General features: G+C 50.5%; 5 protein-coding genes across 5 annotated transcripts; 3 read left to right on the top strand and 2 right to left on the bottom strand.

Moving 5' to 3' along the window:
• Nucleotides 1-330: 330 nt before the first annotated feature.
• TRIVIDRAFT_49572 (putative serine/threonine protein kinase) lies at nucleotides 331-2,657 on the top strand (the record flags this gene model as incomplete). The annotated part of the gene is made up of 3 exons (XM_014098071.1): nucleotides 331-381; nucleotides 586-1,921; nucleotides 1,972-2,657. 3 exons carry the CDS (start codon nucleotides 331-333, stop codon nucleotides 2,655-2,657), a joined length of 2,073 nt encoding a protein of 690 aa, XP_013953546.1.
• A 203-nt stretch (nucleotides 2,658-2,860) lies between these two features.
• TRIVIDRAFT_193733 (uncharacterized protein) lies at nucleotides 2,861-4,236 on the bottom strand (the record flags this gene model as incomplete). The annotated part of the gene is made up of 3 exons (XM_014098011.1): nucleotides 2,861-3,231; nucleotides 3,371-4,151; nucleotides 4,222-4,236. The coding sequence occupies 3 exons, from the start codon at nucleotides 4,234-4,236 to the stop codon at nucleotides 2,861-2,863; spliced, it is 1,167 nt and encodes a 388-aa protein (XP_013953486.1).
• Nucleotides 4,237-7,292: 3,056 nt separating this feature from the next.
• On the top strand, nucleotides 7,293-11,162 carry TRIVIDRAFT_69284 (cation transporting ATPase; the record flags this gene model as incomplete). The annotated part of the gene is made up of 2 exons (XM_014098010.1): nucleotides 7,293-9,839; nucleotides 9,912-11,162. The coding sequence occupies 2 exons, from the start codon at nucleotides 7,293-7,295 to the stop codon at nucleotides 11,160-11,162; spliced, it is 3,798 nt and encodes a 1,265-aa protein (XP_013953485.1).
• Nucleotides 11,163-13,435: 2,273 nt separating this feature from the next.
• On the bottom strand, nucleotides 13,436-18,267 carry TRIVIDRAFT_182026 (ABC-transporter; the record flags this gene model as incomplete). The annotated part of the gene is made up of 4 exons (XM_014098009.1): nucleotides 13,436-15,372; nucleotides 15,439-16,528; nucleotides 16,590-17,243; nucleotides 17,303-18,267. The coding sequence occupies 4 exons, from the start codon at nucleotides 17,813-17,815 to the stop codon at nucleotides 13,436-13,438; spliced, it is 4,194 nt and encodes a 1,397-aa protein (XP_013953484.1).
• A 590-nt stretch (nucleotides 18,268-18,857) lies between these two features.
• On the top strand, nucleotides 18,858-19,582 carry TRIVIDRAFT_49544 (uncharacterized protein; the record flags this gene model as incomplete). Its single annotated transcript, XM_014098008.1, has 5 exons — nucleotides 18,858-18,920; nucleotides 19,002-19,026; nucleotides 19,077-19,361; nucleotides 19,424-19,460; nucleotides 19,513-19,582. The coding sequence occupies 5 exons, from the start codon at nucleotides 18,858-18,860 to the stop codon at nucleotides 19,580-19,582; spliced, it is 480 nt and encodes a 159-aa protein (XP_013953483.1).
• Between the last annotated feature and the right edge of the window lie 158 nt (nucleotides 19,583-19,740).

Below are 19,740 nucleotides of genomic sequence, written 5' to 3'. Positions count from 1 at the left end.
AAGTTTCTTCAATGCTCCAGCGCCCTGCCCATATGGTAGCAGGTATGGAGCCACTAATTTACAGAGCTCAATCAACTGCCATTACGTCGTCGTCACAACACCAGAGCTCCAGCTCCCTCTTTTTGTTCCCTACTCTACAGCCCACGCCACCTGGAATCAGCATCCCACGATCCTAGAAGCTTCGACATCCTTCTACAGCACCAACCCCCCCCTGTGACGCATCTCAATTGCCTGTGCTATAAATTGCCATAGCCCCAAGCTTTGCGCGTCACTGGCCGCAATCGCCATGCTGGCACTCTTTCGCACGACGGACACCCGCAGCCTGTCGCTATGTCGTTGATCCCTTACCAGCCTCAGGAGGGCCGCGAGATTGTGCTGTGCGTTACCATATCCGCGCTCTTCGGACACTTAGAGAGGGTCTGCAATTGCTAACATTGAATTGCCCTGTGCTACAGGCGACATCGAAATGCCATCGTTGTCCGCGATCCTAGATCGCAGCGCCTGGAGATCCGTGGCCATCCCGAATGTCCTACATGCCATCGCCCGCTGGGCCCCTCGCCCTCGGAACATTCGTTCGATCACCAGTTTGGTGTTGACCCCGAATCCTACGTCGACCCGGGATATTTCCGCATGCTTCGCGCTGGAAACGCTGACTCGACCGCAACCGACCAAGCGCCGTCGGGTCTCATTCGCAGGCTGTTTCGACCTGCGCCCGGTGGCGATAGTCAAGGCTCGCGGACTTCGCCTGCTGTAGACGATGATGCCGAGTTCATATCAAGCACCCCAGGCGTCCCGCAGCCCGAAGGAAGCAGAATAAACAGGGAGGCCTTTAGCCCAAACTATTTCAAGACCTTCTTTGTTGAAGAGAAGGTCTTGGGCAAGGGAGGCAAGGGAGTGGTGCTGCTGGTGCGGCATGAGATTGACGGCTGCCAGCTGGGCCACTTTGCTTGTAAGCGAGTGCCCGTGGGCGATGACCATGCTTGGCTTGAAAAGGTTTTGATAGAGGTTGAGCTCCTCGCCAAGCTGTCTCATGCCAACCTCGTTTCGTACCGACATGTCTGGCTGGAGGATGTCAGATTGACCATGTTTGGGCCCAGCGTCGCCTGCGCATTCATTCTCCAACAGTACTGCAACTCTGGCGACCTTCACCAGTACGTAATTGGCAGTGTGCCCAGGGAGGTTACCAAGGAGGAGCTCAAGGAGCGCATTCGCCGACGATCGCGAGGTCAAATTGATGCAAACCGAGACAGCCTGCATGATAAACCCAGGCTGTCAGTGGAAGAGATTTATTCGCTGTTTAAAGACATCACGTCTGGGGTTGCGTATCTACACGGAGCAAATTACATCCATCGGGATCTGAAACCAAGCAACTGCCTCTTGCACCGAGAGGGCGGCAAGTTGCGGTGTCTCATCAGCGACTTTGGTGAAGTCCAGCAAGAGAATGTGGTGCGGAAATCGACGGGCACAACGGGTACCATTTCGTATTGTGCGCCCGAGGTTCTCCGCATGGATGAAACTGGGAACTATGGAAATTTTACAACAAAATCGGATATTTTCTCCCTCGGAATGATTCTCTACTTCATGTGCTTCGGCAGACTTCCGTATCAATCTGCCAACGCCGTCCAAGAGGAATTGGAAGACGTCGACCAGCTCAGAGCTGAGATTACTGACTGGACGGGTTTCCAGGACGAGCGGCGCGAGAGGCCAGATCTTCCCTCGAAGCTATATATGCTGCTAAAGAAATTGCTTGCTCTGGATCCGGCTGAGAGACCCAGCGCCAATGAAGTTTTGAATGCCATGAAAAGCGAAACCTACTTTGACGGAATCACAAAAGACCGGGGCACGAGCCCTGCCGTCGGACTGCGAGGCAACAGAGTCCAAAGCCTGGATTCTCCCGCCGCGCCCAGCACCCCAGAGCCAGGTGAGTCCCTCTAACCTGTATTCTCGACAACACTTGATCTTATAGTTCAGCAGATTTACGACGTGGCTATCACTCTCGCAGTCTTAGCGTGCCTCAGAGTGATGCCGCTTCATGGCCAGCTACCGGCTCTCACGATGAGGACATCATGCAGGACGGCTCGGTCTTTGACCAAGCCGACCCGGAACCTTCCAATGCCATCGTCAAAAGCCGTAGCCAGAATGGGCATCACGACCATGGCCAACATACTCTTCAAACAGCTGGTCAAATAAACCTTCCCATACAGACAAACGGCCATGCTCGCCTGGATGGACCCCTTCTCCTGACACCTCCTCCGCAAGAAGCTTCCTCCATGCCGCGCGGAGCAGGGCTTCTTCTGCTGCGCTTCTGCGCTGCAATAGGCGTCACTCCTGATACTGTAAGATACTTTGGTCGCCTCGCCTTGTTCCTCATAAAACTCTCCACCTTGGTTCGGCCGTGCTGGCCCTACATGGCTAGTCTCGAGGTCGGTGTCCCCCTCGTGCTGCTGGCTGTGTTGGACTTGGGTCTCCCAACCAGCACCAGCGCTGCTCCTGCTCGACGTCTTAGTCACGGTGAACTCGTAACAAGCCTGTTTCGCCAGACGGGGCTGGGAACAAGACTTTTATTTCTTGTGTTGCATTTGGCTGTAGTCTGGCTGGCTGGCCGCTGGGAGGCTCTTTGCGTTGCTGTTCCTCGTGATGAGTGGGATGGCTGGTAGAAATTCGCGTGTATTTCTTTTAATCTGTTTTATCATTGTAAAAGGACAAGGGAGAAAAGCACACAGCGTAGGATTTTCTTTTCCCCTAAAAAAAGTTATGCCAACTACAAAAAATAGATTTAGCCAGAGAATGAGATTTCCATAATACTTGAACACGAAAAAAATATCACAGTCTGAAAGAACACACATCGACAAACAATGCTTTACATCTTCATCGCCCCCTTAACCCCAAATGTCCTCCTCCTCGCCATCTCAACGCTAGCTAGAGACACTCCGGTCTGATTGCCACCGCGCTGTCCTCCCCGGCTCCCAGCTGCCCTAAGCTTCCTCCCGCCTGTGATGCTCCCAAAGCCAAAATCGGGATGGCCACCCAGGCTTCCAAAGATGTCGCCGATGTAGTTAGCCGGGGCCACACCGCGCGCAAAGGTGCAATTCCAATCGGTGAGGATGCCGCGAACAACTTGGATGCCGGCAGCGTAGAGGTTGGCGATTGCGATGTGGAAGCCGTTTTGGTCGGTGTGTGTGAGGTGCTCCCAGTCGGAACGGGAGGGGGGAGGGCGGTCGAAGTTGGAGCCTGGCGCGCATATTATGTGAGTTGATACATAGAATTTTGCATGTATGTACGTGTATGTATGTTCGTGTATATGTGTGTATGTGTACTCCGTAAAGGCGGACGATATAACTGTAGATGCTGATAAAGGGGTATCACTCACCCGTCCGCATGGCAATGACGCGACTGAAATCGACCAGCCCTTCAATCGCTGCCCGCACCAGCACCTCGAGCGTCGCATTGTCCTCCTGTGCGCTCATGCAATAGACACCCGTGCCATTGGTCCACAGCGCCGTCGTATTCTCAAATGCCTGCGCAAGCCTGCCGCCCGAATAATAGACATCGCTCGTGGCGCTGTCGCACTTGACGACGCTGGGCGGCATCACGGCCATACGGTATGACGAGCCCAGGTCAGAGTAAAGGAGGCGGTAGCTGCGCGGTTCTTCGGCATCTTGCAGCTTAGCTCGCTGGGCGAAAGCGTGGGCAGCATCACGTAAGTTGGCATTGAGCTCGAAAACCTCGGTGCCGTACGTGATACAGGGGTATTCGAACGGGTGAGCGCGGCCATAGGGGATGTAACCCGTGGGCCAGTCGTCAGGCAGAGATCGGGAGTCGATTTCGTATTGGAGAGCGACTTGGACGGCATATCGAGCGAAGGCGACGCTACCAATGGTCGCATACCGCGGATTCACACCTGCGATGCCGGCCAGGAGAAAGTACGTCTGCGTGAGGTTGAAGCTGCTCGACAGGACGAGGGCTGTCATGGACACAGCCGAGTTAATTTCCCCCTCACCGACGGTCAGCTGGCAGACGCTGCCTGTTTGCGTACAGAAGACGCGGGGGAAGAGCATAGAGAGACCGGGTGTGGCGATGGCTTGCGAACTGAGGTTTCCCAGGCCAGACTGAGGGAACTTGTCGTGCCATATTTGGCCTTCGGGTTCAAACTAAATGAAGTATGTTTCTGGTTAGGAAGGACTAGGCAGTGGAGGAAGCGAAAACGAGAGGCAGACTAACCATGGATATGACCATCACTTTTGGGGAGATGACACTGGGAAAAGGTTGAGCGCGGATGACCATCACTGTGAGGAGCACAGCTAGGATAGGCGTGAGGAGCATCGTCATGGCGTGAGCAGACACTGTGCCTGAGCTTGAGAAGTATGATCACAACCTCAACGCTGGACTACGTGATGTGAAGCATCCGATGGCATACATTTATAGTTATGCATCTGAAGCTTAAAAAAAGACTTATGGTGATTAAGCTTTAGTTGGAACAGCAGTGATATAAAGACGACGTGTCTTGTGTAATGAGGCTTTCCCCAAGATTCACCTTGCTTTCTTCGAATGCCTTCATATTCACTACCCAGGCTTGGTTCAAGTCCCGAGAGTACGGAATATGATGGACAGCATTGCCCAGTTTGGCAGCATGTCTGCCGAGGGTGACTGAAACATGGTCAAGCAAGCTTATGAAACATGTATAGAAAGGGCATTCGGATGGCGGCTTCTTTATGAAGCTTCTTGCGTTTCTCTGTTTGCTGTCCGAGTCCTGGTAAATAGTAACATGCCCGTATAAGCAATTGGCCGCTTAAAGATATGACCTTGTTTAGACAACACTCTAGTGCCTTTTCACAGATCCTTCAATGGAAGGATGGGAGCAAACGAGGCATCTTTAGGCGTAGATTGGTCTCAACAGAGAAGATTGGTTAGCTGAGATAAGGACTTGTAGACGAACTTGTGCATGGTGAGCAGCCGAAGTCGGACTCAGGTGAGTAGAAAAGCGAATGAGGGCCTATTTCTGGCTCGAGACAACTGCTCATCTCTACGTATCAGCTGAAGCCGGCCAGACAGACGCTGGTGCAAGTCATTTGATAAGCTGGCCGGCAAAAGCCAACATGGCACCCGCAATGCCAGCTGCAAGTATGCGAATGGAGGAAAAGGGGGGCTCTTCTGTTTGCCGCTCTTGTGCCCTGTGCAACCCAAGAGTGCGTGATCTAGCGACTGTCTCGGAAGAAGCGACCAAGATCCAGCGAGAGACCGCAAATGGTAACAATGACTACGTCTATTGGCTCCTGGCAAACGATGTCCGCTGGCCTCGGTATTCGGGGAATGATTAGATGACTGCATGTGGAGCTGGGCAATCAGGATACACGTCACTGTAAAGGCCACGAAAGTTGCTGGTCTTTAGAGATCTCTTGCTGCATCAAGGTGCTTGCTGATCATAGGATCTGCTGTGATATGCGAGTTTTCGGGAAGAGGGCTTAGCTTGCCATTGGCAGTTGTCGCCTCTCTCTCATTGTTAGACCGGGTCGCATGCTCATCTGTCTGATTTTGGGCTAGGCGCTGTGCCTCGGAGATGTCCAGATGGTTGTGTAAGCGCCAAGCAACTTGGCTTTTGGTGTCGTGATCCTACTTATTATGGAGCGCGCTTGGAATGCCCCATACTGTAGCTTCATGTTCCCGCTGCATCCAGAATGATTGGAATGGAAAGAATGGGAAAAACAACAGAGCTTCCAAAACGGCTTCGGCGTTTTTGCCTCTTCTTCTCACTTCTCTCTCTCAAACTAACAGTCGTTTCGGTAGGTATTACGCCGACAGGAGTTTCGGACAATAACGAGGCACGGGATGGCGTCTTGGTGCAGTTTGGCGTGGGTAGCTGAGCACCGGTGCACTTAAATCTGGTGCCGGATCCCATCTTTTGGGGCGCCAACATCGCAAAACATAGCCACGGAACAGTCACTAGAAGCATGATTGTTTCTTGGTGGTCGGCCCTACTGGCAAGCCACACGACGGCTGGCTGACGGCGTTGCGCCTCCTTTTTTCATTCATGGCGAAGGGGGCACTGCACGATTTAGTTTGATGGGAAAGTGTCACTTGGAAACCTGAGATGAACGTCAAAAGTATGATGCCGGCCAAGGCGGTTAAACGGCGTGCCCGGTTGTCGTCAACTGGCTCTAGCAACCATCGATATCCGTGGTGTCGGCTCTCGATACGCCAGGACGCAATGGAGACGCCACGAAGGCTGTGTTGACAGAGAACGTGGCGTAAATGCGAATGCGATTGAAGAAGAAGCAACAGTTGCTGCCAAGGAGACGTATTTGCCAAGAGGCTGCCAAGTGAGTGAGGGGAGAGTGCCTCTTCTTCGCCCAGACCAGCTCGGGGTCTTTTGGCGGGCCAAGCGGCTCAATTGGCTGGTTCCATTACAACGCGTCTCCGCAAAACTGACAGTAGGGCTCGTTGATCAAGTACTTGTAATCATCTGATGTGAACCGAGTTTTCGATGATTGGTGTCGGAAGGATTCGCAAGGCACTTCGGCCGAACGACAAAGAGCCCTGCCTTAGCATCGTCGATCAAGATGATGGCCATTGGCTGCCAGACCCGTATTTCCCTTGATGAAGAAAGGTTCTGCCAAGGATCATCGGGAGTGCGAGTCACCGGCCGTAGCCCCGGTTGGGCGTGAGTTAGTTGACAGGCCAGAGTGGAGAGAGCAAGACGCGGCCCTCCCTTTTGGCTGAGGCACAATGGGCTTAGCGCTTGTACGGAACATAATCTCGAAGGCTGCATGATGCTGCAGCCGTACAGGTAGAAGTACAGGTAGAAGTACAGGTGGAAGCACAGGTGGAAGAAGTATGGGCGGGTGGGTGGCAGCAAGATTAAGATTCTGCTGCGGTTGTTGATAGAGGGAGAGTCGAGATTGAATTGATGAGCCGATGTGCAAAAGGCCACATCGGTCAACTCTGTTTCTGGCAGAGTTTTGGCCTAGCAGCTTGGCACCGGTCACTTGGTTGCCGGTCCAGGCGTCTTAGTGGCCTTGCAGCGCCTGGTGGGCCTAGGCTGGGGCGGGATTAGCTCCCTGTGGCGGCTTGTCCACCGCGGGCGCCGCTACGTCGAGCGCTGTAAATCCCCTCTGCCTGCCAAAGCGTCACTCAGTGGGCCCCCGACGTTGAAAATATCATTTATTGCTGGCACTGGCCCCCAATCCATCCATCCCACATGGGATTCGCAACTCCAATCCCGCTGCGACAGAGAAGCCGTGTCTCGACCGCAGATGCTTCCCTAGGATCCGGCCCTGGCATCTGGGCTCTTCCCGATGGACGAAATCACGCCCGCCGACCCGGTTACGCGCCGCTCTGTCGATGCTGGTAAGCAGGTGACGGAGCTCGTATCGGAGCTCGAGGCCGAAGGGCCACTGCCGGCAAACAACTTCGCCTTCACGCCGTCCCAGTTACACAAGCTCTTGAAACAGAGAAGTGTTGCTGCTCTCGACGTCTTTGGAGGGCTCCGCGGTCTTGTGCTGGGCCTTCGTACCGATCTATCTACGGGCCTGAGTGTTGACGAGACCAATCTCGATGGCACAATCACCTTTGACGAGGCCGTTGCGGCTGCTCGCCAGGACCGCGTGCCAGTCGTCTCCCCCGTCGAGGTGCCTCTTGCTCGCCCAAGCTTGACGTTCCAGATAGGCGGACCCGATCATCAGTTCATCGACCGGAGACGCATCTTCGGCGCCAACAAGCTACCCCGGCGTCGACAAAAGTCTTTCTTCAAGCTCATGTGGATTGCCTTCAACGACAAACTCATGATCCTGCTTACGATTTCCGCCTCTATATCTCTGGCAATTGGACTGTACCAATCTCTAACCGCTGACGAGGACACGTCCAACATCGAATGGGTTGACGGAGTGACAGTTGTGGCCGCCATCATCGTCATCGTCCTGGCCAGCGCCGCAACCGACTGGCAAAAGAACCACCGCTTCGAAAAGCTTAACGAGCGACAGCAGCAGCGCGATGTGACGGTCCTCCGATCCGGCAGGATACAGCAAATCTCGATATATGATGTCATGGTGGGAGATGTCCTGCACATTGAGGCTGGCGAGGTCGTGGCCGCCGACGGCCTTCTGATCCAGGGTTCCAGTTTATATATCGATGAGTCGTCCATCACGGGAGAGTCTCAGCTGGTCCGCAAGATGTCCCCAGAGGATTGCAGCCGTTCTCGAGCCCCCGTGACTGATCCCTTCATCTTCAGTGGCACCACTGTCTGTCGCGGTGTCGGCCGCTTTCTCGTTCTTTCGATAGGCGAAAACTCGGCCTACGGGAGGACCCTCATGTCTTTGCGAGAGGATATTGAAGAGACGCCTCTCCAGGCCAAGCTTGGAAGATTGGGTAAGCAGCTCATCATATTTGGCGCCACTGCAGGTGCCATCTACTTTTTGATTCTCTTCATCCGATACCTGGTCCGATTGCCGCACCACAGACATGCGCGACCAACTCAAAAAGCCGAAGCCTTTCTCCATATCGTCATGCTTGCTGTCACCATTGTCGTCATCACCGTCCCTGAGGGCTTGGCGCTGAATGTCACCATTGCTCTTGCTTTTGCAACTACGAGGATGCTCAAGGACCACAATCTTGTTCGTCTTATTCGGTCCTGTGAGATTATGGGCAATGCCACGTCCATCTGCTCTGACAAAACGGGGACCCTTACGCAAAACAAAATGGCCGTTGTCGCTGGACGCGTTGGGCTTGAAAGTGGCTTCGAGGATTACGAAATCCCTGTCACAGGCTCGAGCTCGAGTCCTGCGTCGTCGGTGTCGAAGCTTCCCTCGGCCAGGCAATTCATCTCGACCGTCTCCCCGCAAGTGCAGAGCATGATCAAGGACAGCATAGCCCTCAACTCCACTGCCTTTGAGAGAGACGACTCCGCAGGAGCCGACTTTGTGGGATCTGGTACCGAGACGGCTCTGCTCAAATTTGGCCGAGATCACCTAGGCATGGGTAAGCTCGGAGAAGAACGAGCCAACAACCCTATTGTCGCCATGCTCCCGTTTGATTCGGCGCGAAAGTGGATGGCCGTTTTATTCAAGCTTCCCAACGGCAAATATCGACTCCTAGTTAAGGGAGCTGCTGAGATTGTGTTCGAGTATTGCGCCTTCATAATTTCAGACCCGACCTTTCAATTCACCACCGCTCGGCTCGAAGAATCGGACAGGGAGAGCTTCCGCAGAACGATCAACGACTATGCCGTCAATCTTCTTCGCCCGGTCGCTATAAGCTTCCGGGACTTTGATGAGCACGAAGTATTTGAACACCCAGACGATGACCCTGCTTCCGTTAATTTGGAATGGTTGGCATCGGGCATGGTATTCATCGGCTTCTTTGGAATTCGTGATCCTCTACGTCCAGAAGTGGTTGATTCTGTACGCAAGTGCCAAGATGCCGGCGTTTTCGTGCGCATGGTTACTGGCGACAACTTCCTCACGGCCAAGGCCATTGCTGCCGAGTGTGGCATATACACTGCTGGCGGCGTTGCCATGGACGGGGCAACATTTAGAAAATTGACGCCGGCGCAACGGGATGCCATCATCCCACGCTTGCAGGTATTGGCGAGGTCCAGTCCCGAAGACAAGCTGTTGCTCGTCACACGCTTGAGAGAAATGAAAGAGACGGTGGCAGTTACTGGTGATGGAACAAACGATGCGCTTGCTCTAAAGGCCGCAGACGTCGGCTTTGCCATGGGCATTCAGGGCACCGAAGTTGCTAAAGAAGCTGCTTCTATTATTCTGCTTGACGACAACTTTGCATCCATTGTGAAGGCCCTGAGTTGGGGACGAACAGTGAATGATGCCGTCAAGAAATTCATTCAGGTAAGCAGCATCCTTGAGATGGATTCAAGGCTCATTCATACACGAAGCGGCAAGTGACTAATATGTATGTAGTTCCAATTTACCATCAACATTACGGCAGGCATCACAACAATCATCTCAGAACTCGTTGGTGATTCCATTTTCACCGTTGTGCAACTGCTCTGGATCAACCTCATCATGGACATTTTCGCATCCCTTGCATTTGCTACGGATCATCCTTCACCAGATTTCTTGATGCGGAAGCCGGAGCCTCGCAACACAGCCATTGTGAGCATTACCATGTGGAAGATGATCATTGGTCAATCTATTTACCAGCTATTGGTCGTCTTTCTTGTGCATTATGTCGGCTGGGACATATTCAATCCTGGAACCAAGCACGAGATTGATAAGTTGCAAACACTTGTGTTCAACATTTACGTCTGGATGCAGTTCTTCAACCAGCACAATTGCCGAAGAGTGGACAATAAATTAGATATTTGGTACCAAGGAATTCTGAAGAATCCTTGGTTTATTGGCGTACAGCTTCTGACGATTCTTGGTCAGTTCCTCATCATCTTCAAGGGAGGCGAAGCTTTCGACACGAAACCGTTGACGGGAGCTCAATGGGGATGGAGCATCTTGTTTGGCAGCCTGACCATTCCTCTTGGCGCTCTGATTCGCCAAGTACCTGATGAATTGGTAGCACAGTTGTTCCACGCCTTGAAGAAGCTCTTCCTTTTCATCACCTCGCCATTTGGACATGGTTGGGCTAGAATTTCCCGGAAGAGGAAGGCCCAACTCGGAGATGACTCCCAACAAGAAATGGGAGTTGTTGAGAACTCAGTTGTTCCAGCCAGCTCGCCAGTTGCAAGCCCATCACTTGGCGGGGTGGATGAAGTCTCTTCAGATGGCAAAACACAACCTACAATCAACAGCAGCAGCATAGCCGAGAGCTCCGCAATGGGCTCCAGGCACTCCATGCCCACCATGTCTGAAAAGATGGAGCTCGACCTGCAAGCATTGATTAATGCTGCTAAATTAGACCAGCTCGCTGACAAGGAGAAGTTTGAGATTCATCCTCGCACGCTGAAAAACGATCCGATCCTGACGCCCCGCTCAGACTCGGATATACCACCCAGTCAAGACCCTTACATTTTGCGGTACTTCTTTAGAACTAGGAGAAACAATGTTGTCGATTCAAGCAGGCCGGTCCGTAGGCAAACGGTACCTGCTCGAGTTACCTGGGTCGAGCCTAGAAGGCCAGCTCCCGCTCGAACCAGACAGCAACAAAATCGGCGGGACTGGCTTTCTTGGGAAGGGTGGCTGAGGTCAAGGAGGCGATAGAATCACTCATGAACTCGGACGCTATTACGATACGGGCACTTCTTCTTTTCTTCATTTTTTTCTCTCTCTTCTTCTTTCTTTCTCCCCCTCTTGGTTTATCACATTGTGCGTTTTTTCTGGCGGTTATGCACCCTTCTCAATATGCAACGGAGAAACTGGGATAAAGAGTAACGACTGGCAAATATCATGGGGCTTACGCATTTACACATACACATACATCCGGCGAGTTGGGGCATCCTATACATTTATCATGGTTTTTGTATTCCTTTACTTCTTCTTCTTTTATTTCGGCAAATATGCATTTGGGAGAATGGACGAATTATATTATGACGCACATGTTCTTGATGGTGGAGACGGATGGATAGGCGCTCTATATAGATATATACCTAATTTTTGACCTCTTTTTGTGGAGGATGATGAGGTGCGCGAGAGTAGATTGACTCTTTTACAATTATCTAGTCAGTTAGGCACCGGAGTGAGAATGTGTATACTCAACGGCCATGCTCTTATATATAAAGTATATGCATCATCCGTCTCAACATACCAATACCTCTATTTTGCCACTCAACGCCGGTGAATAATAGCGCAACATGAGCATCTCTTGTATCACCGGGCGTTTTCGTTCAGCCCACCCGCACTCCAGAACTAGGAATAGTACGTGCAGAATCGGAGTTTCTCGAGTACCATAGCAGTGTCGAGGTTCCCATGTATGATTTCCAGAGCATCTAAAATATTTCTTGCCGACAAGTCTAAATTCTGAATCAGTACTGGACGATTTTAGAAAATAAAACAGTAATACTTGCCATCAAGTTGAGACAGTTCTGCAATCGTAGCAGGGAATCCTTGGATCTCGAGTCCAGTTCTGAGGTCGATCAACGCACATAGATGCATATATGGTGTATTCTGAAATAGATATGAGGTGGCATTCAGAACGTGACGGTCTTGATTCTTAACTCTGAAATATGTTGGCATCCATATCAAATAAAGATGGAAAGTAATAGACAAACCGGGACGTAACGCGAATATTATGTGCCGTAATACGAGCTCCAGCTTCGCCTAGGCTAGAGGGAGTTTGGCGGACTTGGTGGATTGGCTGATGGTTTGGGCGAGGGGTTAGGTACAAGATAGTTCGCTATACTCCGTAGCCGTAATACAATTCAAAAGTATTGACACTTCCTCATCCACAAACGAGCCAACCAGAAGCTATCGCTCAAACTCGCTTCAGGCTGCAAGCCTAGCAGATTCTGCAAGCCTTGCAAAACGAATTAGCATTACAATTATTTGCAAGCCTAGCTTATTCTGCTAAGGTTGTAGGCACCACTGATTCCCGGTAAGGTATACGCGTGTTGATACGAGCCTCAGCGTCCTCTATACGCGAATTTAGACGGTGAACTTGCTCGCTAACGACCAACAATGTCCTCATGAGCTGGCGATGATCATCATCGCGATCAGGATTGTCTGCATGGCCGTTGATATTGTCGTTCATCAATCAGGATGTCTGCATGGCCGTTGATATTATCGTTCATCTTGAATCAAAATCAGAATCAGAATCAAAATCAGAATCAGAATCAAAATCAGAATCAGAATCAGAATCGGAATCAGAATCAGAAGGGAGTAGACTAGTTCTTGAGCGAGAGGGTGCAAACAGTTTGTAAAAAGAAGAAGTTGAGTAGAGGATGAGTGTAGAAAAGAAAAAGTAAACTGTAATAAAATTTTCAGGAAGGAGTGAGTGGGTTAGATGGAAAGCATAAATTACAGCTGCAATAGCGCCCGTCTACTCTATCTACTCTATCTACTCCATCTACTCTATCTACTCTATCTACTCTATCTACTCCATCTACTCCATCTACTCCATCTACTCCATCTACTCCATCTACTCCATCTACTCCATCTACTCCATCTGCTCTGTCTGCTCTGTCTGCTCTGTCTGCTCTGTCTGCTCTGTCTGCTCTGTCTGCTCTGTCTGCTCTGTCTGCTCTGTCTGCTCTATCTACTCTGTCTGATCTGTCTACTGTATTAACTATAAGAGCTGAAGGTATCAGTGTCTATTTATGATATAATTCAGCCTTGCTACAGCGCTCTCAAGCTTTTTCTTCCCGGTTGTAGACATGTTGGGTATTGGTGCTCGATAATACTTCATGAATATATACAGAATGGAATGAGATGTCTTGGCCTTTGAACTATTTCTGTGGACTAGCAAAGTGAAAAAGAAAACGAAACAAAACTTGAGAAAAGGGCCGGGAAGCAAATAAAGTACAGCAGTGGTTCCGTGCTCAAGATTCATCTCCTCCATGCCATTCACCTTTGCTAATGAGATGTCTAAAAGGACCTCTAGCTTTCATGAGCTCTTCATAACTGCCCTCCTCGACCTTGATACCACCGTCAATCATGACGATGTTATCACATATCTGCATCATATCAGGCGTATGCGTAACCACTACAATAGCCATCTCGCTCTCCTGCGCCTTAGCCCGTCCCACAAGCTCACGAACCGTCTCGCGGATCATGCCCGAAGACTCTGCGTCGAGCGCACTCGTCGGCTCATCCAGGACGAGGAGCCGCGGCTGGCGAACGAGCGCGCGGGCGATGCTCAAGCGCTGGGCTTGGCCGCCCGAGAGGGAGATTCCGCCGTCTCCGACTACGGTGGCGTAGCCTTCGGGGAGAGATATGATGAAGTCGTGGATGCCGGCAGCTTGAGCGGCGGCGTATATGCTGAGGCTATTTCTGAGTGGGGAGTCTTTAGGGAGGCCGTAGGCAATGTTTTCGACGATGGTTGCGGGGAAGAGATGTGGTGTTTGGGAGACGTAGGCCATCGTAGAGCGGAGATGTTGTTTATCAAGGTTACAAAATGGAATGCCGGCGAAGGTGAGAGACGCCGTGTCTTTTGATGGGCAGTATAGACCCATAAGGAGATATATAATGGTCGATTTGCCAGAGCCAGAGGAGCCGACGATAGCGGTGCAGCTTCCATGCGTGATATCGAAGGAAACTCCACGAAGGACACGGGAGTTGGGCGACTGAGGGTATGAAAATTGCACATCTCTGAGCTCAATAGGGAGAGGGGTTGCGATATTGATACCATCTTGGCTTTCTTCCTCTGATTCCATCGACATTGTTGCGTAGGCTAGCAATTGTGTTGCGGTTGCTTGGGCCATTGTCAGCTGAGGCATGCTGGTCAGAGCACCGGCCGAACTTCCAATACTAAACAGCAACAGATTGATGACTTGCAGTACTTGCGTAGTACTAACACCGTCTCCCTTTGATAGTAGGAGGGTGGCATAATAGAATACTAGTGCGGTCATGGGAAAACTCATTGATTGGTATAAACCAAATAACCCACAAGTATAGACTGCCCTCTTCTTCCCCAAGCCAAGGGTATGTGATACCAGCTTTCGGTACTTTGCGCCAAAGTACTTTTCAAGTGTCAGTGCTCGCACGACGCGGATGTTGATAAAAGTCTCATTCAAAACTGCGCCGGCATCTGTGGCTCCTTGGTTACACTTGGTTTCCCACTTGCCACTGACAACGGTATATCCTTTGACAGCGCCAATTATCAAAATCATAGGCGAAAGCGCGACGAGAGTAAGCTTCCAGGATATTGAGAGAGCCCATATCATAGAGATGGTAATCATACCAAGGGTGGTGATGAAGATTGGTATGAATCTCCCAACAAGGTTTCGCGTCTCCTCCGCATTTCTGTCAAGGCATTCATTGATTCGGCTGGCTGAGTTCTTCTCTTTATCGAACCACGACTTTGGTTGCCGCAGGATTCTCTTTAAAGCTTCCAAGCGAAGGTTGTTCACCCAGGATTGGCCGGTCCTCTCTATGAAATAATGGCCGAAGCTGGTGGCGACAGCATCAACGACGGCAATCACCACTAGATAAATTGCCCACTGTTTCGCCGCGGCCGCCCTGTTGGCTGGCAAAAAGAGAACTCCAAAGAGTTTTGCGAGGCAAAATGAGAACAATGGCATGCCTGCCGAACTAATAAAGCACAACGCAATTCCAAGAATGAAGATTGCTCGATCACATGGTGTGAGTGTTGGCCAAACAGTAGCAAAAATTGCCAGTATGGTGGTCGGCTTTGAAGCTTTATGCTTTTTAGTTATGTCTTTGCCCACAACTGGGGTTGGCTTGCGACCAGAAGCTAGTCGTAAGCCGGGGATATCGTCTCGACGATCCGCCTTTCCAAAGACATATAAAGGGTCGTCTGTGTTATATCCTGAATCATCAAAGAAACTGATCCTGTAACTGCTTCCTGAGGAAGGCATGTGACCAGGCTCTGGTGCACTGCATCTGCGAGACGATCCAAAGTATTCGTCAATAGAGCTGTAGGACTCCCTCTTTTCGGATTCATAGTATGACGAAGTTCTATCGGCCGACTTTGGTCTTTCCTCGAATTCGGAGCTTTCCCATATCTGCTCTTTTCTCATTTTGAAAGCAAGCGCCGTACCAACACCCAGCGTCTTATGCTGAGATAGCCGATTCAAGGCTGGATCTATTCTGTCATTTAAATCCTTAATCATAAACTGCTGCATAGATAATGCCGTATCTTGCGGCAAATCATCCATTATCGGGGAACCGCAGTTAGCAAGATCGGCCAGACTAGCCTTTTCCATGTCAGTTGGCGTGGGAGAGAGTGCAGATTCGACAGGATCCAGGCAAGTCATAGCCGCAAAAACTCCAGTTGAAGACATGGCCAGCTCTCTTCGTAGTCCCTGCTGCACCAAAGATGCGTCTTCCATCACGTAAACAAAGTCTTCATCTTCGATTTGACTGATGTCGTGAGTGATAATGATGGTGGTTTTCCCTCGTCGCCACTCCCTGATAGCATCTATCGCTAAGCCTCTGTTTATTTGATCCAGACTACTCGTCACTTCATCAAGGATAAGCACAGCTGGATCTCGAATTCTGGCTCGAGCAAGTGCAACTCTTTGTCTTTGGCCACCACTCAGCCTAACTCCGTTTGAACCAATGCGTGTTTCGAGACCTTCTGGAAGGCTGCTAAGCGTGGATTGCAGCAAGGCAAACTCGCAAGCAGAGGAAACAGCTTCCTTTGCCACATTCTCGGGATCGCCAAGCCCAACGGCTACATTGTTAAACATGCTGTCGTCAAAAACCACACTTAATTGTTGGATTAGAGTGATATTGGATCGGATCCAATTCTGGTCCAAGGTCGCCAGGGGGTGTCCGTCCAAACAGACAAGTCCAGATGAAGGCTCATAAAATTGAGCAATGAGATTGCCAATTGTACTTTTTCCAGATCCGCTTCTGCCCACAATAAAGTTAAGTTGGTCCGGGGAGAAAGAGAAGGACGATCTGTTGAGAACAGTTTTTGTGGGATTAGACGGATATGCAAAAGTCACCTAGAGCAAACCACTGTTAGTTGTCATGATTTAGAATAAGCAGAAGTTTGATTGCACATACATCTACCAAGTCCACATTTCCAACACAAATCTCAGGCTTGGTCCGACTGCTGCTCGTATCGCCTGTCTTTCCGTCTTTTTTGGTCGATATGGATGATAGAAAATCACCCGCAGACATGCCTTTTGATAGTACAAGCCAATGTGGAAGTAATGACTCAATCGCCTGGAATGATGAGAGGACTGCAAAAAAGGTGGTCATGACTTGACCAGGCGTTAGTCCTCCATCGACGAGAACAGTTCCATACCAGAAGCCCGCTATAAACATGGCAATAATCCAGAAGGCGACATAGCCCATCTGAACAGAGTTGCATTGGGCCTGTATCAGATATTGCTTGCCCGCCAATTTGATGGCTTCATGGTATTGCCAAAGCTCGCGGTCGAATCCGTTGAAAACCTTGACAATCTCGATCGCTTTGATAGACGAAGCAGCAAACTTTGACGCAGTTTCCAGATTACGCTTCTGAGCTTGAATCGCCGGGTCTAGCCGCCTAGTTACTAGTGACATGACCACGATAGATATGGGAAGGGTCCCGAGAAGAACCAAGGTGAGTTTCCAGGAATGAGAGAAGGCTATAGCGAGGGAAGCAAGGGAAAGAATAGAGTCAGCAACCAAGAGGCCGAGCACCTGCGATGTCGCCAGCTGAAGCTCTCGAGTCTGTCTGTTTCTCAGTTAGTACTTATTGACGGGCTTAAAAATGTGAAATTGATATGAACTTGCGTCTGGATTCTGACCAGCAGGCTGGAGATGCCTTGGTCTAAGGAATCATACCAGGACATCTTCTTGGACAGTAGACTCTTAAAGACCTCTTTGCGAACGGAACTGGCCTGCAGTTCTCCAAAGATGATCCACAATGCGAGGAAAGCCGTGCTTGAAACCCAGTTTGCAACTCCCATGCCTACCAGTATCAAGCCCCAGTGAGATATTTTGTCCAAAGTTTCACTGCCAGAGCGATGGCCAGCCCCAAAATCGGAGACAACGTCGAATATTTTGCCCAATATTATGGATTGAACCGATTTGACTGAAGCAAACGCGGCAGATGCAATCACTGCCACGATCAGGGCCCCCGTATGATTCCATCTTGTAAAGGAAAAGAGGTGCTTGAAAGTTGAGCGTTTGGGTTTACTCTCGGTGACTTGGTGATGGTTAGAAGAATCAATATTAAGAACCAAGATTGAATTACCCGCTGATGTTGGTGACGACGCCGTCTCTTTTTCCTTTGAAGCCATCACACAGAGCCTTTTGGAACAGCTGGATAGGGGAGCATTGAAGCCATTGGCACGAGGAAGGAGATTGAGTGGAAGGAGATATCACATATGAATGCCACGATCAAAGATGGCCAGTAACCATGAATTTGGCTTACACCATAAACTGATTCCCAGCTGAGCTGACGATTCAACATGCAAACGCCTGTATGAGGACAATGCAGAAAGTCGACGACGAAGTGGGGAAACGAGGCTTGAACGCGTGCATTGTTCCATCTCCACCTTGATATTGTTCCTTGTTGGTGACGCGCCGAAGAACAAGAGTCACTCTCTTATTGCGACGCGCCACAACGGAAGACAGCTGGCGCACAGATGCTATTAAGCATTGTTAAATAGGATCCAGAGCCGCCGCAGGGATCGTCCCGGAACCCTCGGGTCTCTTGAGCCTGCTCTGCTACTGCACATCATCGTCACCGGCTGGAGAATCATGTCACAAGTGTTTCACGTCTTTGGGTCTCCGCACCGGTTCCAGACTGTTGCAAATGGCCCAAGCGCGGAGTGAAGAAGCCTCAGCGTCCAGCCATCTGCAGCTGTGCTGTTGGCGCGTGATGGGCAAAAGAAGAGACGATGAGCCTTCGAGAGAGTCGGCGGATCCCTGAGACGGGTACAATGCCAGCGATCGGATTGAATACTACCTACTATAGTAAGTAACCCTTGTCAGTTGTCATGATCTCATAGATTTGAATTCACCCCGGATATTGGTAGAAAATGAAGCAACAGTTGACAGCTGCAGAAGTAAGTGGCAGGTTACAGGTCCTTCTAGAAGATGCTAATACACCCCAGGAATTGAATACAGTGTGTATTAGACAGTGCATTCTGTCGCACACACCGTATACTGACCTCATCATTGCCCCTCCAAGCGGCCCGAGCCCCACGTCAAGATTTTGGATTTTGCGATACCCGCAAATTGAAGCATCACTATATTCTTGCATACTGTTGCGACACCAAAACCAAATCCGACACCGCAAACACAGAAACTGCAGTCACAATGGATCCCTTAGAGAGCATGTCAACTGGAGGCCCCTTGCCCAAGGACTTCAATGCCGACGATGCGGGCAACATGGAGGATGTGCGTTTTGTCTACGTTTTACCTGGTTGAGGCTGCAGATGGAGTGACTGGCTGACACAATTTCTTCGTTCCGTTTGACAGATGGAGAAGCAGTTTGCCGTCAAAGGTACATGGATACGCTTCTGATAAATGATTCACACGCCTAACAAGTCGCAGTTGTGCAGCACATGGCAACATACTGGGCCATTCTCGAAAAGGTCAAGGGCTCGACTCTGCGGCTGACCAAGATCGACGACGAGATCTACGAGCACCTCAAGGAGGCCTTCCCCGAGTTCGACCCCGCGGCCACGATCGACGAGGACCAGATGAAGAGCAAGACGGGCAAGGAGAGGTGGCGCGCCTTCATGATGAAGTACGAGAAGAAGGTGGACGACTACAACTTTGGCACCATGGTGCGGAACAATGCCAAGGCGGAATATGAGCAGGACACAACAATTTTTGGTGAGATTTGCTCAAAGGCGTGCTTTCCTTTGGTAAAATGCAGGTGTCTAACTATCCAACAGTCCCAAGAATGCAGTTTTATGCCATTGAGATTGCCCGGTATGTACTCCCTTGGATTCATGATGGATGCTATTTCCGCTGACTATCAGAGTAGAAACCGAAACGGCCTCAACGACTGGATAAACGAAAAGGCTCTGGAAGAGAAGAATAGCTCCAAATAAATACCCCGATACACGAACCAAATAAAGAGTCATTTTTGTTATACCGTATGCCTTTATCAACCAAAACATTGAGGATTAACTCAACGGGCGTGGATATAGTTTGGATGTGCAGATACTGCTTTTGGCTTGCACTGCTGTTCTATTCAATGGGGGAATAA

Source organism: Trichoderma virens (assembly GCF_000170995.1).
Source record: "Trichoderma virens Gv29-8 chromosome Unknown TRIVIscaffold_84, whole genome shotgun sequence".
Classification (NCBI taxonomy): Eukaryota; Fungi; Ascomycota; class Sordariomycetes; order Hypocreales; family Hypocreaceae; genus Trichoderma; species Trichoderma virens.
The sequence above is the reverse complement of the archived record's forward strand: the minus strand, read 5'-3'. Positions and strand labels throughout refer to the sequence as shown.